Source organism: Gouania willdenowi, chromosome 17 (assembly GCF_900634775.1).
Source record: "Gouania willdenowi chromosome 17, fGouWil2.1, whole genome shotgun sequence".
NCBI classification, from domain to species: Eukaryota; Metazoa; Chordata; class Actinopteri; order Blenniiformes; family Gobiesocidae; genus Gouania; species Gouania willdenowi.
In genome coordinates this window covers 6774289-6797069 of record NC_041060.1, presented here as the reverse complement: position 1 = coordinate 6797069, position 22781 = coordinate 6774289, and the positions used below count along the sequence as shown (strand labels likewise).

The 22781-nt window shown below is 37.0% G+C and overlaps 1 protein-coding gene across 3 annotated transcripts in view; it reads left to right on the top strand.

The window, feature by feature from the left end:
* Positions 1-22781, top strand: part of adcy8 (adenylate cyclase 8 (brain)) — a 118078-nt gene that overhangs the window by 34604 nt on the left and 60693 nt on the right. The window contains exons 1-4 of one of the 3 annotated variants that reach the window (XM_028472472.1): positions 6202-6233; positions 7414-7563; positions 19889-20019; positions 20209-20320. In XM_028472472.1, the coding sequence (XP_028328273.1) occupies positions 6231-6233; positions 7414-7563; positions 19889-20019; positions 20209-20320 (396 nt within the window). In that variant the 5' untranslated portion in view covers positions 6202-6230. Of the gene's footprint in view, positions 1-6201; positions 6234-7413; positions 7564-19888; positions 20020-20208; positions 20321-22781 lie in introns of those variants that run through there. The other 2 variants (XM_028472471.1, XM_028472473.1) reach the window with 2 other exon arrangements.

Below are 22781 nucleotides of genomic sequence, written 5' to 3'. Positions count from 1 at the left end.
TTACAGTTTGACCCACATTCCATCCGTTATCACTGAGGAGGCGGGGTTTATGACCTATACTGCAGTCAGTCAGCAGGGGGAGCTCTAAAAATAAAAGCTTCACTTCCCCGTGAGCGTGCATCGTCCATTCTTTTTACAGTCCATGGTTTTAACCAAGACTTGTCTCTTAATTACATTTTAAAGCATTTATACCAGATATTTTTCCAATATCAGATTACATTGGCATCTAACTAGTTTTTATTGGATTTATTGAGATTATATTTTAGGATCTTCTATAATTCTTTATTTATTTTCATTCCATTGTAGATTAAACTTTTGTTGAAGGTTAAAATAGATGTAACCCATTGGTTATTAATGAATAGGTCAGTTTTTCTCACACATACTGTTGCTCACTTTAGTTCTCCAGCCTTTCCTAACATTCCACACTGTAAAAATAAGTCATTAAAGTATGCAGGATTTGTGCTGATATCATATCGTATCAGCCAATGAAATCAAGGTTGCAATATCGTCATCGTAGAGGAAGTGAAAAATATGTAGTAATCATGCAGCGCTTGAATGTAACTGTCAGCGTAGATCTTGACGTAATCAATAACCCTGAAACCTGTATAGCTATAAGATCGAGGTTCTCTGCTTCCTTCACAGCAGAACGCTCCGGATGTAAAGACATGTTTCTCTATCTGACTCCCTTGTCCTTCTGTCTGACTCTGTTGTTCTTCTGGTGCTTTTTCACCTACAGTTTAGAGTCCAGAGGTGGGGGTTTGATCCCCCACTTCTTTCCCATTTGGTGGTCTTGAGGGCCTTTGTTCTCCTTCTGTTTCCTGTTTCAAGAATCATTGTTTTCACCTCTCTGTCGACCCCCTTTTACCATTTACCACCAAGCCTAGTTCTTATTTTACACAAGCATTCAGGTGGACATAATCAGACAGAACTTAAAACCGTAACTTAAATTACAAATACAAATGATTATTTTAGAGTATTTGAATTTAATCAAGTGGAAGCATGTGTTTATATGCCTACATGTCTCACTGTAAGGGGGATACAGTGCCTGATCCCAACCTCTGGTAGAAGTAGTTGTAATGGTAATTACAATCAATGCTGAGAGAACGTTCAATAATGAGCCTCTCTGCCCCTGCACTTAAGCAAGGCTTCATTTCTAACAATCTGACACTTTTTCCAAGAACACCAACAAGCATCAGGCAACACACCTATTTTTTTTTTCAAAATAAACTTTAAAAAAAAAGAAGCAAAAACAATTAATTGCAGCTATAGAATACATGAAAAGCTATTTAATCAGTGGCTTTTCACCCACATTGTTCTGCTTCCTCACACAATTAACCTACTGCTGAGGTAAAGGAAAGAAATCGAGCACATTGTTCACTTCATGGATTTTGTCGTTAAGCTTGGAAAAGTAGTGCTAAGAGCCACAGCCACTCAGGTTTCTGCTTTTTTTTAGGCTTTACCACAGAAATGGGCAAGTTTTATCACAGTGGGGTCCACAAAAATGTGATTGTGTGACCCTAGGGCCACAGTAGCAACATTTATGTCAGCATTCCAAAGAATGACCAATTTGAGCATTAATACAAGCTTGAAAACACACATTTTGTGTGTCTTTAAATTCATTTTGTAGATTTTCTCATCAGGTGAATTTTTGTTGTCATTTTGTGTGTTTTTCCAAGTCATTATGGATGTTTTTGTTATATTTAGTCTGTTCTTGTCATTTTGTGTGTCTTTGAAGTCCTTATGTATATGTTGTTGTTTTTGTTGTCATTTTGCATGTTTAAGTGGTTGTTTAGTGTGTGTTTGTTGTCATTTTGTGTGTTTTATGAATAATTTATTATTGTGTTTTTGTTGTTACCTTTTGTACTTTTCTTGACATTGTGTGCATTTTGCTGTCGCTTTCGGTGTTTTTCGGTAGTTTTGTGTGTTATGTTGTTCTTCATACAACTTCCAACTTCATGAATTACAATTTCGTTTTGGAGGCCTCACAAAATTAGACCTAGGGCTGCATCTGGCCCCCGGGCCGCCAGTTGCCTATGTCTGCTTTACAATAACACATCTGCACGACCTTCCAATGACCGCAGAGTTACAAGAGTGTAGCAGATGCTCCCATCATGTCCAGACTTGTTTACCACTGTAATTGCTCCCCAAACACTCTCACCTCGGAAGTGTTTCTGGGAAAAAAACAAACATCAAATGTGACATCCTGAATATGTTACCAGAGCAGATTTGACGCAGTGAAATGTGGCATCGGAAGGGATTTCCACCATGATTTTGTCCTGAACACTTTGCCAACTCACATCACGTTAAGCTGCTGTTGGCAGGACGGAGGGCGCTCGGCTCGGCAGTGGCGAATCCCTCATGAGCAGTTTCTGCTACTGTTGCAAATTGTTGCATCATCATGATCGTCCTTTCAAAGCTTTCTCAGGTCTTGCTTTTCTTTGCTTTGCACACTCATGGTCGATGAAAGGCTTCAATCCTTAGACAGTCCTGGAAACTACATGGTGGCCATGTTTTTCTAATGTGAGGAGTTTTTTTTCATCATATAGAGAACGGACTTGAGCATGAAATATAGAAAAATATTGTTTCTGTGCACTCAGAACCTCAAAATGGGGTCATGACCCGAAAAAGGTTGGGAACCTCTGTGTTAATGCATATTTTATGTTATTTTGTGTGAGATTTTAAGAAAAATTGTCATGACTTTTACCTTTTTCAATGAAAGCTTACATTTTTACCTATTTTGTTTTCATTCTTTGCAACTGGACTGGAGGGGTGGGGCTTAAAATGTTTCGTTCTTCAAAGGGGGCGTAACAGAAACAGTTTTAGAATCACTGATGTAAAAGATAGAAATTGCTGCTTGAAAATTTGTTCTCATCTCCATCGTAAACACTAGATTTGTGGACATTTCTGGAAAACTTTTACGCATTGCATTGTGGGATGAAAACGAAAAACAGGAAACCTTTATTTGTTTTCTCAATTACCGATTTGCCAAAGTACGTGACCCGGAAGTGAAGCGTTACACATTCCGAGATATCTTTAGTTCTGCAACACTTAGGAGTCTCTAAATCCTCCAAAATGTCCGTGAGGAGGTTCTGTGCCCAACACCAGCTAAAGCGAAAAGGACACGTTTCAGATGCACAGTTGGAAGCAGCGATCATGCCGAACTGCCGTTAGCATAGCCGTTAGCGTGGGGATGAGAGTACTCTTCCACTTTTTCGTTTTCTGTACCGAAGCAAAAGAGCTTGAATTTGAAAAACAAGGCGTTTTCCATTTTTTTCATTTTGGTTTTGGAAACAAATATCAAATTAGTGATTTTTTTCGTTTTTCATGTTTTTGTTACATAATGAAAAATGAATGATACACGGATTGGGATGCGTAGTCCCATAAATTAATGCATTGATTGACAGTGATTGGCTTGACACCATTTTTGTTGTACTCTGTACCTGGTATTTTCCCTGTGATATCACCTCACTCTGCAAGACATTATGTTTCGACGGAAATAAAAAGAAATAAACATCCGCCATTGTTTTGCCACAACGTTCAGTTTGTGAAAACAAATTAAATGTGTCAGGAAAGATGACACATCACGGTAAGAATGATTTATGCATCTGTCTACGGGACATCACATCCCACAATGCAATGCGAGGTTTTATTTTTTTTTTCGAAAACATCAATGAAAACTAATTTTCAAGCCACGATTTCATCCTTTTACACCTACATTATGGCTGTGTTCAAAATCACATACAAACGTACTACTCAAATGAGTATGAAGTGTGTTCCAACATGACAGTATGGAAAGATTGAGTATGTGTGAAACACCTGGATGTATACTATATTGGGACATATGGTGGGCACACTAGTCATACTCAATTGCCCCATGATGCATTGCGTGCAGAACATAAAATCATCCTGGGACCAGCTTCAAGCTAAAAGTCCAACATTCCCTTTTCAAAACAAAAGCATCTCTTCTTGTCTTCCATTACTTTTTTTTAACACTTTTATAAATCAGGCTCTTGTTTTGAAGTTAACCAGAAGTTTTTGTCAGTAGCACAATGGAGGGTCTCCCAAAATCTCTGAATTGTCAGAATGAAATGTGTTTTCCGCAAGTTTTATGGATCAAATGACCACATGTTGATATTCTACTTGGTCAACAGAGATATTTAGCCTCAGTGTGCTTCAGGTTTTTGTCGTTGTACGTCCGTAATGCATCTTGGGAAACTTGGAAGTATACTTCAGTGGGAACGGTCATCACCCTACTCATCATTCTAACCATACTCATAGTATATAGTAGACAGAGTGTGTAGTGTATACTACGTTAGTATGCGATTTTGAACACAGACCATGTATTTGTCTGATAATTCACCCGCAGTTTTAAGTTTCACCCACAGACATAATATTCCATGATGTTGTGCTGTTGTTTACATTGTGGTATCTTGCTTAGACCAGGTTGGGTTTCATCTTATGTCGGACCGAACATTGTGTGGAGATATTTAAGGAGTTGAAAGAAGACACCAGACGTGTCACCTTCATATTGAGGTTTCTATAAACTCTATCTACTTTATTCCATCGACAATGATCTATGACCTGATTGGCTCCTTTGTCTTCTCTGGTTTCAGACTTATTAGAGTTTATTCAAGACGTGCATTGACTGACTGACACCTCACAATAGCAAGCTTGCCAATGACGCTTTGCACACAATGCATTAAGTTTTTATATCATCTGGACTCACCTTTCCTTTACTGACATGATTACAAAGGCTTCATTGTTGTGGGTTTAATCAGGAGTTCTCAACCTTGGGGTCAGGACCCAATTTGGGGTTGCGAGACACTGGGAGAGGGTCGGGTCACCAGACGCCTTCAAGAAACTAAGAATATCTTTGGAAAAATTTGAGCCCATTTTTACCCTTTTTCTGCAACTACACCATATTTTAACCTATTTTCATCACTTTTTCTTGCCATATTTTTACTCCTATAATTACTTCCATTACTGCCCCTACTCTTTCAAATTTCAATGCCTTTTTTGCAATTTTTTTCCACTTTCAAGACATTTTCAACACCCCTACCTAATGTCACATATGTTGACCTCAGGTCACTTTTAACCACTTTTGACCAGATTTCATGCTTATTTTTTGCCAATTTAACCACATTCATGATTTGTCATCATGCCCATTAATTTTCTCTATTTTTTTTAAATCACATTACCACAACCCTCCTCCCCCCATTTCTGCCACTTTAAGGCCAATATTGACACTTTGAACCCTTTTTTACCACTTTTTCTTGTATGTTTTTGGCTTCACTAATTTGCAATTTTTAACCAATTTCTGTGGTTTTTAAAAAAAAAAAAAAAATCACATTTCACCACATTTTCCACCAATTTAGTGACTTTTAACCCATTTAATTCCTGATTAAAACAGGGATGTACATTTTTAAGATGACTATATACTATGATGCAAATAATAATAAACTTCCTGCATAGCAGTGGATATTATTCAGATCAATAAATAAAAGCACGGCTTCTTCTATTGTGTTTGAGTCACCATTCAATTTAAAGTAGCTCTTAGAGTAAACATATATTTATTTAAACAGAAAATTCCCTTTTTATCACCTTACTGCGTATATATAACAAATAAAAATGCAGCCATTGATGGTTTGCTGTGTCACATTAGTCGAGTGGTAATCCTTTCACCCTGCGTCTTATCACACAGCCCCAGGCTGTTACGTCTCATTAAAAGGACTCTGAGATCCTTGAATAGAAAAATCGCTGATTAATGGAGACGATCTGTGTTCACACGATGTTCATTCATCAAGATTTAGAGTCTCCTAAATAATACAGAACCCTAAATGTTTCAGCTGAAGTGGTTGTTTTAAAAACGTCATAATGAATGGTCTGTAAGCTGATGCATTATGCATTTTTTTTCACATAAAACATCCACTAAAAAAAAATGAGAGATTTTAAAACAAGAACAGCAATTTGAAAAGTTTTTTTTTCTTCTTCTTCTTTTGTGTTCAGCTGCTAGTCTTACAACATCTTATTAATTAATCTTGTAGTGCGTATTTTTAGTGTATATTTTAGTACTGCATATTTATAATATAGCCATTTTTTATCATTATTTTTCAATTATTTTATTTTATTAGTTTCTGAAAAGTTCCATTTCATCGTTTCTTTTCTAGTTCAAGGAAATCTGCCTTGAGGTCTTCAGAATCAGCATTGCATACATCTTCACCTCTACATAAATGGTAATAAAGTGATAAAACTTAAGTTTTTTACTGCTGTGTGTGGAGGGCGGGGGGGTTAAGGTCTTTATCAGAGTTTGTTATTATTCGAGGGAATTAAATCTTTACTTCACCTGTTTGAGTACCCTTATGTTTTTCTGTGAGAATAAATGTTAATCTCTTCACTCATGTTTTTAGTCCTTGAATGAACTCGCGTACTGATTAGGTTGGAGTCGTTTTTAATTAATTGGAACCTTTTTTGAGAAGCGAGGCACTATGGGGCACCGATTGTAAAGGTGCGCATGCTAAAAGAAAAAGCTACTTTTTGGAACATTTAGCAACAAACCACATTTACAAAATGTATCTCAATGCTTTTGACCTGATTTACAGCAATATTTGGGAACTTTGTGATGTTGTTTCTCTTAAAATATAATTTCAGTGTTAAACCTGAATGTTAAAGCTAAATTGTAAATATTATATCTAAATCTCAATGTCACATTTCAATCTAAATGTTTATTCTAAATCTAAATATAAATGTTAAATGTAAATATAAATCTTTAATGTCAAAACTAAATGTCAGGGGTGAGACTAAATATTTAGCTAATATGCAAATTCACCGTTTAGATTTAGCACTTAACAATTAGATTTAACATTCAACATTTAGCATTTAACATTTAGAGTTGCCATTTAGATTTACCATTTAGATTTAGATTTAACATTCAACATTTAACATTTAGAGTTGCCATTTAGATTTACCATTTAGATTTAGATTTAACATTCAACATTTAGATTTGGATTTAACATTTAAATTTAACATTTATATTTTGATTTAACATTGACATTTAACATTTAGATTTAACATTGACATTTAACATTTAGATTTAAAATTGACATATTTTTACAAGAAAATATCAAAAATTTCTGTAAATATGCTGTAAATATGGTCAAAAATAACATAAAAAAATGTCACATACATTTTGTAAACGTGGTTTGTTGCTAAATGTTGCAAAAAAATAGTTTTTTTATAATAGCATGTGCAACTTTACAATTGGCGCCACATACAGTGAAACCACCAAATGATCCGATTGTTGCTCAGGTCAGCTTGTGCTGATAAATGTGTGGAGCTAACAATATTAAACTGTGAATTCAGAGCAATACTTTACATGCTTTTTCTCTTTTAACTGAACTTGTGTTTGTTTTTCAGGTAGCAGCTCAGGCGGTGCTGTTTCTGTGCATGAACACGGCGGGGATATTCATCAGTTACCTGTCGGACCGAGCTCAGCGCCAGGCCTTCCTGGAGACACGACGCTGCATTGAAGCACGACTCAGACTAGAAACAGAGAACCAGAGACAGGCAAGTACAGTCCACATCCACACAAACTCATGTCTCCAGCTTTTTGGTTCATTTTCATTATTCAAAGGAATGTTTTACCATTTCTACACATTATTGGTTGTGTTAAATACATGGCTGTCATTTCATGGTGAACTTTTAAGAAAGCTGGATTATTGATCAGATTATTTGGCCATTATTTTGATTAAATTTGGGATGCAGACCTCAACCATTTTGACTCAAATGGTTTACACAAGTAACTTTAGTTTATCCCTAATTCTATTGAAACGGTCAACAGGAAATTAAGCATGTTAATTAGATTTCTGTGATACTAGGAAACTATCGTATGTCCTTGAGCGAGTGCTGTTACTGTGTGAACATTTCCTGGCTATTATCTGACTGTTTGCTAAATGGGATTTATGAGAATTGTATTTCAAAGAATGAGGATTTCCTGGCAAATTTGTCATCTTGGTTTTTAAGATTTACGTTCTTGCTAAAAAAAAAAAAAAAAATGCATGTGAAAAATGTTGTCAAGAATTTTTATTGACGCAAACCAACATCCAATCAGCGTCGCACAAAATAAATAAAAAATAAATAAATCATCCTTTTTGTTCAGTTTACTGCAAAGAAACTCACTTCATAAGACTTTAATTAATGAACCCTTTGTTCTTTGGTTATTTCGTTTCAAAACCAAATTAAAAAATAGAAAAGCGGATTGTTTTTTGTTTTGGTTTTATTAATTTAGAACCAGAGACAGGAAAACAGAAAAACAGAAAAACCAAACAAACAATGGGGTTCTGTTTTGTGTGATATTTGGATATTTACAGGGAAACTAGGACGAGAGCTCCATGTTTTAATCTAACCACAGAACGACCCACAGATGGACTCTTACTCTGCTGCGTTTGATAAAAAATGATCTTGTATCATGTTGTCCACCTCACACTGATGGCAGAGGTGTAATTTATGTGTCGATGATGTTTTGTTAAAGAGTTATTGATGCTCCGAATTTGAGAATATCTGCCAACTTTACCAAACAGTGTTACGGTCCAAATAGTATCCAGATAAACTGGTGACTGGGCGGATTTTTGCTCTTGGTCCAGACATAAAAAGACATAAGTCACATTACTGATGAATTGAAACGTTATTAATACATAATTATATCAAAACCAAAAAATGGATGTTACGTAAAACATGCACACATGTGATTAAAGGGACCAGCGGTGGTGTAATGAATCTACTGGTGCTCCTCGTTTCTTCACTTTATTTGTTAGTTTTCCACTCTCTCTCTTTCAAGTATCCCCTGTAGTGCCATTCCATACCCCTAGGGGTACACGTACCCCCATTTGAGAAACACTGGTTTAAACCATGTCAGACTTGCATTTCTCATACATTTAAGGATGGACTTTCAATTTGGTTTTAAGGTAACTTTGTTCCTTGTTATAGATACAACTAAAATGTACACCCTTGCCTAGTCTGGTCCCTTTCTTAGAAAGTATTTCACTCCGACATCTAGATAACCTTCATTAACCACTGGGCTTTTCTAGCAACAAAACATTTGGTGAAAACCAGCAAATTATCTGTTCTGCAGGTTGGAGCCTTGTGTTTGCAGACTGTAATAAAAGCAAGCAAAACAATGGATGGATTTTAGTGAACTGGTCTAACAGTTATCGGATAGGTTAATGAGAGCGTTGGGAGAACGTACGGCACAGACATGGTATTGATCCGGAGCCTCGTCCCTCACACTGTGCATCACGGCACTTTGTCTCATTCAGACACACACACGCGCTCATACACACACACACACACACATCAAAACTAACAAGAAGGCAGTGAGTCAGGGTAGTGAAGTATATGAGGAAACACAGCTACAGAGCTGTTAGGGACACAGGGACGCACACACGCGCACACACACGCGCACACACGCTGTTTGTGAGCTTTGTTTACACAGTGAAGTGGCGAGTGAGACTCTTCACAGAAAGCTTTTACAGACGTGTTTCCTGGAAGGTTCTCTGCACCAATCAACTCCTTGATGGACACATTTAGCCCTGCCCTAAGCACAGGGCCATTATGTCATCACATATACTCATATAAAACTAGTCAAGATTGATTCTGCTGTTTGTAACTCTGCCCCCAAGACTGGTTGGAAATCTAACCATTGAGTTGCTGTTCATAAGCTCATTATCAAACAGTTCAAAAAGAATTTACCACTTAATGTGATACAAGTAGTGGGTTTTTTTTAAAAATATATTTTCCCCTTGTTTTGAACTTTAAAGTCCTGATCCATTGGGTTTGCTGACCCAACAGTGTTGATCGTTTCTTATTTCAGATCTACGTCTTGTAAATTATAGCACACTTTAGTGTTAAGTGTTAAACCCATGGCCCGGGGGCCAAATACGGCCCTTTGGAGCATCCAATTCAGCCCACAGGAGACAAAACATGAATTGTGTAGATGAAACTCAACAATATTTACAGGGTCTCAGTTTTCCCGGTGCTTATATCGCATGATTGCAGTCATTTTTAATAGTAAACAGTTAAAAAAATTAAAAATTCTCATAAAATCCTTAATTTTTTCTCAAAATATAACATATTTCCTTTAATTCAATAGAAATTGGTCAAAATAATCTAGGAAATTTAAAGTGAAGATGCTGTTTGAGCTGAAATCTATCAGTTATTGTTTGGATATTGACGGTTACATACATATTTTGTATTTTATGTATACGTAGAAGTGCAAACTATGGCACAATAATGTTGAAATTACTCGTTGGAAGCTGGAAAAGGACTGAAGAAGATATACAGAGAGCAAAAAAAAGCAATTTGGGTGCATTACACTTGATGTAGAGTTTGGGTCACTTGATCTTATCTTTCCAGTAACAATAGACGGGAGATTACTACAACAAGAGCAATCTACTAATGTTTGCTACTGGAAAGAACTAATCTGGACAAAGATCCAGCAGAGTGGAAAGCATCATTATGAAGATATGCTGTTTGTCCAACCCCGCTATCAGCACTGTAGTCTGAACAAGGTTTGTCATAGGAAAGGCCAAGTTGACTCCCTAACCAGAGACTTTACTGCCACACCAGTTGTGGAGATGGTGAAAATGCTACTTGTTGATATCAACTAGAAGCCCAATGAAGTCAAGATCTTTAGCAACAGATGGTTTGTAAGTAAACATTTACTGAGGTGTTTATTCCTTTATGTGCCTGTTACGGTCCCCCTCTAGGATGGCTTGTCAAAAGGTTTGAGGGGCGGCAACATAAAAATAACTCAACGAATCCAAAGGGACTGGAGACCCTGGCCAAACTTAACAAAAGTAGGTAGGACACTGGTCCAACCCTATACAGGGCCGTTGCACCCATGTCCAGCCTCTAAACTACAAAAAGACTACCAGTAATCTCCAGCTCAAACTAAAACAGCAAACCTACAAACATCAAGTGGGGACCAGAAAAAACTCACCACATGTCTGCTGCTGCTCAAATGTTGTTGGGCCTCCACTCTTTTTATACATCTCCTCCTCCCTCTCCACCTGATTGCTGATCTGAAACAGGTGTTTGAGTTGAGAGGGAGGAAGGGTAAGCTGAGAGTCCAGGAGGCAACTGCGGTAACAGGATCCATTGTATCAGACGGACTTACATCTTTGAGCATTAGCTCTATAGCTCAACAGATATCATCAGGTCTTGCATCCAGATCAGTGTCTATGCTACAGCTAACATGTAGAGATTGGTTCCTCCCTTGCCTTTTCATCTGCCTTCATATTTTAAATCAGACGCTACTGATGCTGTATTAGAAATTGCAGGCAAGTTATCCGCTACTCAACATAAACTTCATCATAATAATCAAGGTGTTATAGGAGATCGACTCATAAATCCAAGGTGCATGAAGGGAATGAGAAGTTTCCATAAAACTTAGTGCAAAGTCAAAAACTCTCATCTTCTGTCAGAAACTTTCATGTGTAGTATCAATACAACGAGGTGATTCATCAAAGCTGACAGAACACATCGTTTGAGTCGCGGGTCTGAATCGTTTGGCTTTAGACAGGTGCTATTAACCAGAAGGTAGTTGATCTTCATCCAGAGCATCTTAGTGTTTCCACATGATTGATGTATTTTGGCTAGATGTGGTTACTAATGGCACCTGTGGCTCAGCAAACCACAGGTAATGCTTTTTGCATGCATGAGTACTTAAGTTCCTGTCATTACGATATTGATTTAGTTTTATCAATGCTCTTTAAATTTGATACAATGCAAAACAAAAAAATTGGGACACTTTTGAACACTTAACTTGTTTCAGCTGAAGTTATTACACCTCACCCTAGAGCTGGGCAATATATCGAGATTCAAGATATATCAAGTTTTCTGTTTTGGCGATATAGAAAGTGATAATATCGCCTATATCAAGATATATCTCCATATTTTTTTAACTTGTTTTTATTTATGAAATCACGGTACGAAGCACATCATACAAGTATTTAATATTATTCATAGAGTAGAGTCAAACAGTGTCCTTTATAATTTTTTGATATTTATGAGATATACTGTATATATATATATATATAGTATATTGTAGCTTATTTTGTATTAAAATACTTATTTTAGGAGTCGCTGCTTTCATTACTTCTCAGAACAGCATGAAAAGCACAGTTAGATTTGATTACTAAGTGTGTCCTAACCCAGACCTTCTCCTAAACAAGCCACACTACAGAACTCACTCACACGTGCTGTCCCTTAGAGGAGGGAAAGCCAAAAGTGTCACATATTGTGCAGCTGTTTGTTAATAAATGAGCCTGTGTCACATTTTTCATCAGCAAATTTAACCCAGAATTGTCTTTCTGGTCAGACTTTATTGAGTTAAAAATATTGAGATTAATGTCGTATGTCACCATTTTTAGAAAAGTTATTAAGATATGAGTTTTGGTCTATATGGCCCAGCCCTAGCAAACCCATAAAGTCCTTTGTCGTGTTCTGTAAAGTGATCAGAAATCTAGACCGTTGGTGCACATTTTCCATCTGGTTCTGTTGACAAAATAACCTTGTGTGTTGGTGGCCTAGGGACCTGTTCACAGCTTTAGCCAAGTGGTTCTAACACAGCTGCAAGAGGAGTGAACCACATGAAACCAATACAATTAGTCATTCTGTAATAATAAGCATTAGCTACGTCTATATTTGGTGAAGACAACAAAAGAATGCAGTCAGTTACGAGGCTGAGGCTTTGACCAACACATACTGTACTTTAGAACAGCGTAGGGGACTCTATCACAGTGGGGGCCACAAATCTGACGGCCACATGGTCAATATTCATTTAGAATAATGACCAAATGCTTTTGTTTGTGGTTTTGATGTTTTGTCAGTTTTTTTGTCATTTTGTGTGTTTTTGGATTCATTATGTATGTTTGTTATTTTTTGTGTTTTTAGTGTAATTGTGTGTATTTCTCTCTCATTTTCTGCATTTTTGTTGTCAATTTGTGCGTGTATGGGGTTACTTTCTCTATTTTTGTTGTTTCTGTATTTTCCTGTCATTTTATGTAACGTTGTCAACACTTTGTGTGTCTTTGGATCTGTTCTGTAATGTGTTGATTTGTGTTTTTAGAGTCATTATGTGTGTTTTGGTTTTTTTTTTTGGGCCTGAACTACAAAGCTCGATAATGATATCCTGAATTTATCTCCGTTAACGGGCTTCACCTAACCAGACATTGTCCGTCAGACAGAAGCTGTCCTATGAATCTTGATTGCAACTCGCTAAATGAAACGAGTTGATTTCAGCCTGGCTAAGTCCGCGCTCTTGTGACGGAGGAGGAGATTGCACCGTCAGAAGGGGGCGGGGACTGCGAGCAACAGCTGTCAGACAGTTCATCAAACACAATCCTGGCTCTGATTGGTTCTTTTTGCTCGGTCACGGTGCATTCTGGCAATCTGCCAAAGGCAGCAGGAGGGGCTCAATGCGCCTGTTTTTTCACTCAAACTAATTGTTTGATGTAAAGCTGTCCTTACATAGTGACAGCTTTAGCAAATATGACAAAAAGTCACTTTTATAAGAGATACGGACTGCACCTTTAAAAATATGAAGAATTAAAAATCAAAATTCAGACCAAAAACAACTCTGTTGTTGCAGTAAAAGCAGGAAGTAATGAATGCAGGAATTGATTAGTGTTATTGCTTAAATTAGTGAGATTATAAATGGAGAAGAAACAGACACTCTGATCAGTTTCACTTTCTCTTTTACCTTTGTCTCTCTCTCTGATGCTGCGTTCATTCAGATCAGCCTAAATCATAAGGTGGAATATATTTAAATTTTATATTATAGGACTGAGGATCTTTGCATCACCCCAGAACACATGCATGAATGAATGAATGAATGAATGAATGAATGAATTAATGTATTTCTGTATTTTCCTGTCATTTTGTATAATTTTGTTAACATTTTCTGTCTTTGGAGCTATTCTGTGTGTTGTTTTGTGTTTTCGTAGTCATTTTGTTTGTTCACGTGGTTGTTGTGTCCGTCTTTGTTGTCATTTTGTGTTTTAAATTAGTTATTCTGTGGGTTTTAGGAATTGTTTGTACTGATTGTGATTTTGTGTATTATGTTGGGCTTTATATTCCCTCCAAATTCTTGAAATACAATTTTTGGGGATTTGTTTTGGGGGCCACACACAATTAGACCGATAGCCATATGTGGCCCCCAGGCTGCCAGTTGCCTATGTCAGCTTTAGAAGAACAAAGTGGCCATCTTGTGTTATGCCTACTTTTATGGTACAACTTGTTATATGTTACTTTAAAATCAAACGTACCACTTGGTGAAGGAGTGAGATCTGAAAATAACTTTTGGTTTTAGTAAAGATTCAAGTGTTTAGCGTCCAGGATGCTTCAGTGAAACGCTTCTCTGTGTAAACTGTAACACAGACACAAGCCGAGCAGTGCGCAGCAGACTGTGTGAAGGCAGCGAGCGCTCACCAACACAAACACCTGCTCGCTTCTGACACATTTTCACACTCTGCAGAGCTTTGCCTCTTGGTCACGTTCACAGCAGAGCTTCTGTTAGAGGAACTGTCTGAAAAGCTGTACACAGTGTTCAAACTGTAACAATGTACCGTACTTTAGAGTTAGGTAAAGAAACGTGTGTTATTTTCGAGTGTTTGAGCGGATGTTTTGAAGCTAAAACAATGCGTCCAGTATCTACTTTAACATACATGTCTGACACAAACATGATTCAAAATCATTTTGAAGTGGTTTATAGCAAAGTTGATTTACAAAGCTATTAAATCTCCTCTTTGCCAGATATATTACAGTTCATTCACACATTTACTTCAATCAATCAATCTTTATCAATCAATCTTTATTTGTATAGCGCCAAATCATAACCAATGGTATCTCAAGGCACTTTACAGTAGAGCAGTCTTAAGGACGGACTCTTCATTTTATGGATACACACATATGCATATATACGTATATACACATACATATGTATCCCACACCCAACATGAATTCATCATGGCGGCAAGGAAAACCTTCTGTTAAGCAGCAGGAACCTTGTGTGGATCCCATTCCTATGATGAACAGCCATCCACGTTATGCTGTGTTGGGTGTGTGCAGAGAAAAGGGTGGAGACAGAGCCGCTGAGTCTCTGTAACTCCACACTGAGGATCCCACGGACCTGCAAGACAAAAGCCAGAAGGAGTACAGGAGCAAACACACAAGGGAGTAAGCAGACATAGAGGGAGTGTTTGAAAGAGGAATGGGACCCTCTCCGGTCCCTCTCTAACCTAAATGACCTCTCTCTTAACGCCCTCTCCAACCTCTCTCCAACCGAGCATGCCAGACCCCCCCCCCCCCCCGGCAGTCTATGCCTATTGCATCTTAATTATGAGCTATGAGCTGGTTCCTAACTAAAAGCTTTATCAAAGAGGAATGTTTTGAGCCTAACCTTAAAGGTAGAGAGGGTGTCTGCCCCCCGAACCGTGGTTGGTAGATGGTTCCAGAGAAGTGGGGCCTGATAACTGAAAGCTCTTCCTCCTATACTACTTTTAGAGATGAATGGAACAACGAGTAGTCCAGCATTTTGAGAGCGTAGTGTTCTGGGGGGATTGTATGGCACTACAAGCTCCTTGAGATAGACTGGTGCCTGTCCATTTAGGGCTTTATAAGTGAGAAGAAGAATCTTGAATTCTATTCTATATTTTATGGGAAGCCAATGCAGAGAGGCTAATACAGGAGTAATGTGATCTCTTCTCCTAGTTTTAGTCAGTACACGTGCTGCAGCATTTTGAACCAGCTGAAGTGATTTACTTAAAGTTTTATACATTAGGGCTGACATTATGCTGTCATTAATATGACATGAAATGTGTTATTAGCATGAATAAGGTGTCATCATTTTTAAATATTTTTCTTTTCTCCCACCACAGTTTGTTTTCGGACTTTTTCGCGTTCCGATGTGAGCCAGCCCCCTCTTTGATGACATGTGTTTAACCTTTGACTAGGCTATATGTGTGCCACAGGCATGTTCAAATTCTTTATTCGCACTATGCTGAGATGCTAAGGGAAGTGTTTATTATATGTTATAAAATATGTAGTTATCTGATTTCTTAATCAGAAAATTTAAGCTACTGTGAAGTTGCTGTTGCACTTTTGCTTAAACCTGGATTAAAGCTTCAAATAGTTGAATGACAGAGCCTCATTTACTTTTTATTTTAAAAAAAAAAGTGTTAAAAGTGCAATAAAGTTGCACTTCTGACAATATATCTGATGTCTGCAGTCATTTTTAAGTGCATTAAAAAAAAAAAAATTGAAAATCAATTCCAAAATTTTTCTTTAAAAAATAGGAGATTTTTTTTTTAGGCAAAATTGCCCAGCCCTACACCTTTGTCACCCTAACCCATCTCCCAACTTAGCACTTCAAATTTAACCCATCAAAAGGGGTTGTGCTGTGGACAGTCAATGCATGCTATTCCTGTGACATCCTAGAAACCACATTTCAACAAAGAATTATTTTTATTTTCCTCGGCTAAAAACTTAATTTGTACAAAAGCTTTGCCAGCATAATTCCAATTGTTAAAGTATAAACAATACATATTTTTTGGACATGGCTGTTTTAATGAAAATTGCATTTTTTTTCAGATAAATATTGATTTTGCATCTCTAGGAATCAGAATCAGATGTACTTTATTGATCCCAGGGGGAAATTACCTCGTTACTGATGCTTCAGAAATAATAATTAAATAGGAATTAAATACAAGTGCACACCTCAGGTAAAATATAATGCCAATGCACAAATATACAAATATAATACAGATATTCTATTTCCTACCTTGAGTCTCTCCTCCCTGCTCCCTTTCCCCCCCCACCCTCCCCCTCCCTCTCCACTTAGGTGTAACACTGCTCTCCCTTTTTCTATCCTCCCTATAATAAAAGATTTCTTACCCTTCCTTAGGGAGGGCTGGTGATGGTCACAATTAAGCAATAAAATAAATCAATTTATTTAATTGCAATAACAAAACATGCATTGCTGTCTCATAATGATTGCACTTCTTGTAGTGTTGACCTTTGACAGCATGTGCAGACAAGAGAAAAAATAAATATATATATATATATATATATAATACAGATAAATACAATTACAGTATAGTGAGCCATCTACCAACTACACTGTAATGAATTTAGATGATGAAAATCTGTTCTTTACAACCAAATTATAATCCATGGCACTTTCATCTTCCTATTGATTTGAGCGGTTCCACAATCAGAGCTCATTCATTTCCACTGGTGTGATTTCTGCAGGATAAATATTTACTTTTAGTGTCTCACTGAAGGACTAGTGACTGCATCTACCATCCAGACGGTTTCCCCTGGTGTAGCTTGTTCATTGAGATTAAAAGATGTGTGGACCTACAACCACTGAGCTGTTTTTTTATTTATTTATTTATTTTTTATTGAGTGTGACCAAGCAGAAGATGCTAGTTCGCTCTCTCTGCTATTATCCAGTATTCCACCTCTCTCTCTCTCTCTCTCTCTCTCTCTCTCTCTCTCTCTCTCTCTCTCTTTCTCCACTTCTACACATTTCAAGAGGCTCATCAGGGCTCTCCAACAGCGCCGTGGAGCTTCCTCGAGTGGACGTGAATTGTTAGGTTTCACGCTACACAACCGTGCACCATTACTAATAAGTAGTAGGTATTCCTGCAACATTTAGTCCTCCTTTATACAGAATAGAGGTATAATATTTATTCTAGCGTTGTTTTAGTCGTTGTAGCAGGTTTGGCACATGGAACACAGACGTGTTGTCGGTTTCTTGGCTTTTTATTTGCCAGCTCGTTTAGCAGCAGTTAGCCTCCTCCTCTGCAGCAGTTCAAACTGCAATCTGTTTCCTCCAGGCTGTCGATAGCTCTCAGTCCTCCAACCGCTCCCTTGAAGTTATAAAACAGGTTTGATTATTCACAATACAACCACACCTGTGATTATTCACCCCCCTGCTCACCAGGCACCCTTCACTATCACCAAGGAAAAAACAAAATGAGGGATTTCGCAATGAAATATTTTTGGTTTTGCCATTGATTTTATGTTGAATATTGCTTCTTAAATTTACATTGTTGTAAAGTGAGGTATTGGCTGTTTTTATTTGTTTTGTTCGAGCCATTTTTTTTTTTTTTGTTAAAGAAGATACTCTACTTTTAGGCTTAGTTCATCAAAGACTTGCTGCTGGTTCCTGTTTGAATAAGTTCAGTAGAAAATAAACATCCATCTATCCCATCTATTTTCAGACCCGCATTGTCCTATTTCAGGGTCGCAGGGGTTTGCTGGTGCCTATTTCCAGCTAACACTGGGCGCTAGGTGGGGGTACACCCTGGACAGGGCACCAGTCCATTGCAGGGCAACACACAGTCACACAACCACTTATATCCACTCCTACGAGCAATTTTGAGACTCCAATCATGTTTTTAGATCGTGGGAAGAAGCCGGAGTACCCGGAGGAAACCCACGGAGCACGGGGAGAACATGCAAACTCTGCACAGAAAGGACCCAAGTGTCCACCCCAGGGCTTGAACCCAAGACCAAGAAAAATAATAAAGATGCTCAAAAATGTTAATGTTTTTTTTAAAATTTTGTTTCAGTCAGGATCACTATAGTTTAGAAAACAGTTTAGATTTGGCGTTAAGGCTCTATTCTGGGACCTCTCCAACTTTCCACACAGCTGCGTGGTAGGCCCGAAGTGAAGTAAGCACCCCCTTGCTCTTCCATGAGCTACATGAAGAGGCATAAGTAGAGAGAGCGGTCAATGAAGTGTGCAGAAGTAGGCATGTTGGTTGCAGTGGTTTAAATACAGTGCTGTGACTAACTCTAACCAATGGGATGCATTGGACATGAACAGCTGGATGATTAACTGAATTATGGGCTGGCTACTGTCAGATGATGGGGCTGGGCTAGCTTCACTTCTGTGCCTGCCTGAACTAACACATTTTTTTACTTCGTTTCTCACAGAATGCCATCTATTCAAGGGTTGGCTGATCATACTTTTTAGTTCAAGAGTCAGACATTTGTGGTACTCGAACAAAACCAGGTGAAGATAGTGTCGAAGCCTTAGACCAAAAAGTAAAGAATGAAATGAAGAGAGATGCTGCATTGCTCTCACTCCAAATCTGCTTTTGTGTTTGCTAAGTAGCGCCACATTAAAAAGTCTTTGTTTTTACTGTGAGCCTGCTGGAGGAGCTCAGGTTGGTAGAATCACAGTCATCATCTAAAATGTACAGACAGATTGTTATGTAATTTGTTTTCCTGAGCTCTGATCTCTCATGTATCAAACATCTGAGTGTTGCCATTGTATGTCTGTACATTTGTAATTAAATCAAAGAGTGTGGCTATACAATGTCATGTTTTTGAAGAGAAAAAAGACTTCATTCATTGTTCATTTGAATTTAACTCTGGACATACTGAGATACTTACTCTGGGTGTGATCTTTTCAATTCAATAGGAATATAAAAATAACACATTGTGATGTTTTAATATTGCAACATCTTGTCACACGATCTCTTGTCCCACCTTTATGAAATAATGTGTGTCGTGTGTGCAATAGGAGCAAATAATATGATGTACTTTCTGATTTCTCTGTCATAATCGTACAAAAGTAAAACACATTTTGAAATTACTTCTCAAGCAATTTTGCAGGAACTACTATTTTTATAGTTACCAATGTAAACAGTGATTTTTTTCCTTTCATTTTTGTGTTGAAACTTTAACACTGCTCATTTTGCATATTGTATTTTATTTTATTTTACCAGTGTGCTCAATAGAAATAGTGACAGTGGAGGACATTTTTTTTTAAAAAGATACACTAAGAACTAATGTTATTTGTTCATTTCTCTATCCTCAGGAAAGATTGGTGTTATCGGTCCTGCCACGTTTTGTAGTTTTGGAAATGATCAACGACATGACAAATGTAGAGGACGAACACCTACAGCATCAGTTCCATAGAATATACATCCACCGCTATGAGAATGTCAGGTGAGGCTTTTGTTTCTGGTGGATTCAGACTGAATTTTAAGAGATATCTACAATTTTCTGGGCAAAGAAATAAAAAAAATAAAGTGCATGTAAAATAGAAAAACACACAAACTGTAAATACACACAATGAAAACATATTTTAAAGGATTTCTTTGTATAAAAAAAGTGACATCTCCATATTTTATTCAGCATTCTTTTCGCAGATGTTAAAGGCTTCACAAACCTCTCCACGACGCTGTCAGCGCAGGAGCTGGTCCGAATGTTGAACGAACTCTTTGCTCGCTTTGATCGACTCGCACATGTAAGTCATTAAATTCAAATATCTAAACCTCCTTTCAGAAAATTCTGTCTGTGTCTCTGTTACAATGGGAAAGATTGAGGGTTTTCAATTACATTTTTTAATTACATGTACGTCTTCAATTATCCATGTTCAATTGCAACTCAATTACGATTATGTTGACCTGCAGTTTTTCAATTACAATTAAAATTGCAATTTTTTTTTTCCCCCTGGAAGTAAATTACAATTATGTTCTCAATTACTGAAGTTCAATTTCAACTAGAATATTTGCGGTGAGGATGCAGGTGCTGGCACGCCTCACACTGCATTAGCTTAGCATTAGCATTAACTAGCATTAGCATGAGCAAGCATTTGTGTCAGTGCCAATTTTTTTCACGGGCCTGATTGTTTCGGATCCTTATAACGCGTGCACGTAGACTATGTCCCTTCCTTCACTCGCAATATACACAACAAAGCTCCTGGGACGTGATATTTTAATGTAAACTGACGATACAGCGTTTGTTAAATATTTTAATAGTGCACATGTAAATATGCGACTATTTTGTGGTGTTGTTAATTGTTAATGAAAAAAAACAGATAAAAACACACATCATTGACAATCAAAAACCAAAATAAATCAGAATTCACTCAAAACATACATTTCTAATAGTTTTAAATAGCAGGGTTTCAACCTTTTAAATAGTACACGAACTGCCGTAAAATAGGCCGACCTGATGTAGACGCGTTCCGTGCATGCGTTGAAAGGATCCAAAACAATTAGACCCGTGAAAGGATTGGGCACTGAGAATTTGCATTACCTAGCATTAGCATTAACTAGCATAGCATTACCATTATCATTTGATATCATTAGCATAACATAAGCTAGCTTTAGTATTAACCTAGCTTTACCCTTAGTCTAACATTAGCATGAGCCAGCATTTGCATTTTCCTGGCATTAGCATTAACTAGCATAGCTTTAGCCTTAAATATCATTAGTATAACATTAGCTAGCTTCAGCATTAACCTAGCATTAACATTAGCCTAGCATTAGTATTAACCTAGCATTAGCAGTAACCTAGCATTAGCCTAGCATTAGCTTAGCAATAGCATTAACCTAGCATTAACATTACCCTAACATTGGCATTAACCCAGCATTAGCACCAACCTAGCATTAGCCTAGCAATAGCATTAACCTAGCATGAGCATTTGCCTATTTTAATAATTATTAACTACGTCTAAACCATAGCACTGGTTTGTATTTCATTCAATTGTAAATATAATTTCCATGCCACTTACAATTACAAGGTCTTTATCAAAACTCAATTCTGATTACAACAGCAACAGATTTCTTGAATTACAATTATAACTATGGCATAATTGTTTAACATTTTATTTATCAATTGTAAATTCTTTTATACCGTTTTCCTGTGTATTTATGCTTTTATTTTGAAAGCCTAATGTTGAGCCTTGTGTGCGTCTATGGTGTGTATATGTATGGATGACAATGTATATAGAACAAAGCATTCCAGGAAAGAAAAACTGCAATTATCACTGTATGTTGAATGTTTACCTCCTGCTGTTCGGTCAATCGTGTTTCTTTTGGAGCCCAGAGCTCATCACGTCTGCGCCACCAACCTGAGCTCATAAAAGCTAAATAGAGAACCCATGAATAAATATTTTATTACAAACAACTGAGTGAATATCTGAGTCGCCAGTGGGAGCCAGTGTTAGATTGCACCGTCATGCTCAGTAACTCAGCATTTTATGATATTTAGATGATTAATGCAAAAGGTTCAGTTTCCATTGTGTATTCAATACTTAACTGTTATGTCTGGACGTCACTGCTCGTGTATCATATTCAAATGTTCAGCTCACCACTGCTCGTCATGCTTATAGTCATAAATTAACATGTTTTCTTCACACCTGATCCAGAAAATGTATTATTATTCATTCTTTTTGTAATTTATGTAATTTTTCCCCTTGTTTTGTACCTTCTACTGTTTTACTGTCTTAACTGTTTGTTTTTTTTTTAAATTTCCATCTGACTCTGGGACATGCACAATAATTCTATTGTACCTGTTCTTTTTAACTTGTACTTATGGCATTAAACTCTATTCTATTCTGTTATTCTATGCTATTCTATTATTTCATTATTATAATTATTAATATGCAGACACTTATGATGTGCAATAACTTGAATTCCCATTCTAGATAAGATGAAACAAATATATTTCTAGAAACAGGTTTGCATTCTGAAATAGAAACATTAAAACACTTTCTTGCCTTATTTCATGTATATATATATATATATAAATAAATAAAAAAGTAACTGTTTAGTACCAGAGAGAACAATCAGAAAACTATATCTGTAAATCATATGTCTCCTTGCCCCCGCCTGTAAATATGCATATATCTCTATTCTTATAGGATAATAATTAATATCTATCTATTTATATATAGTGTCTTTTCTGTTTGTTGCCTTCTG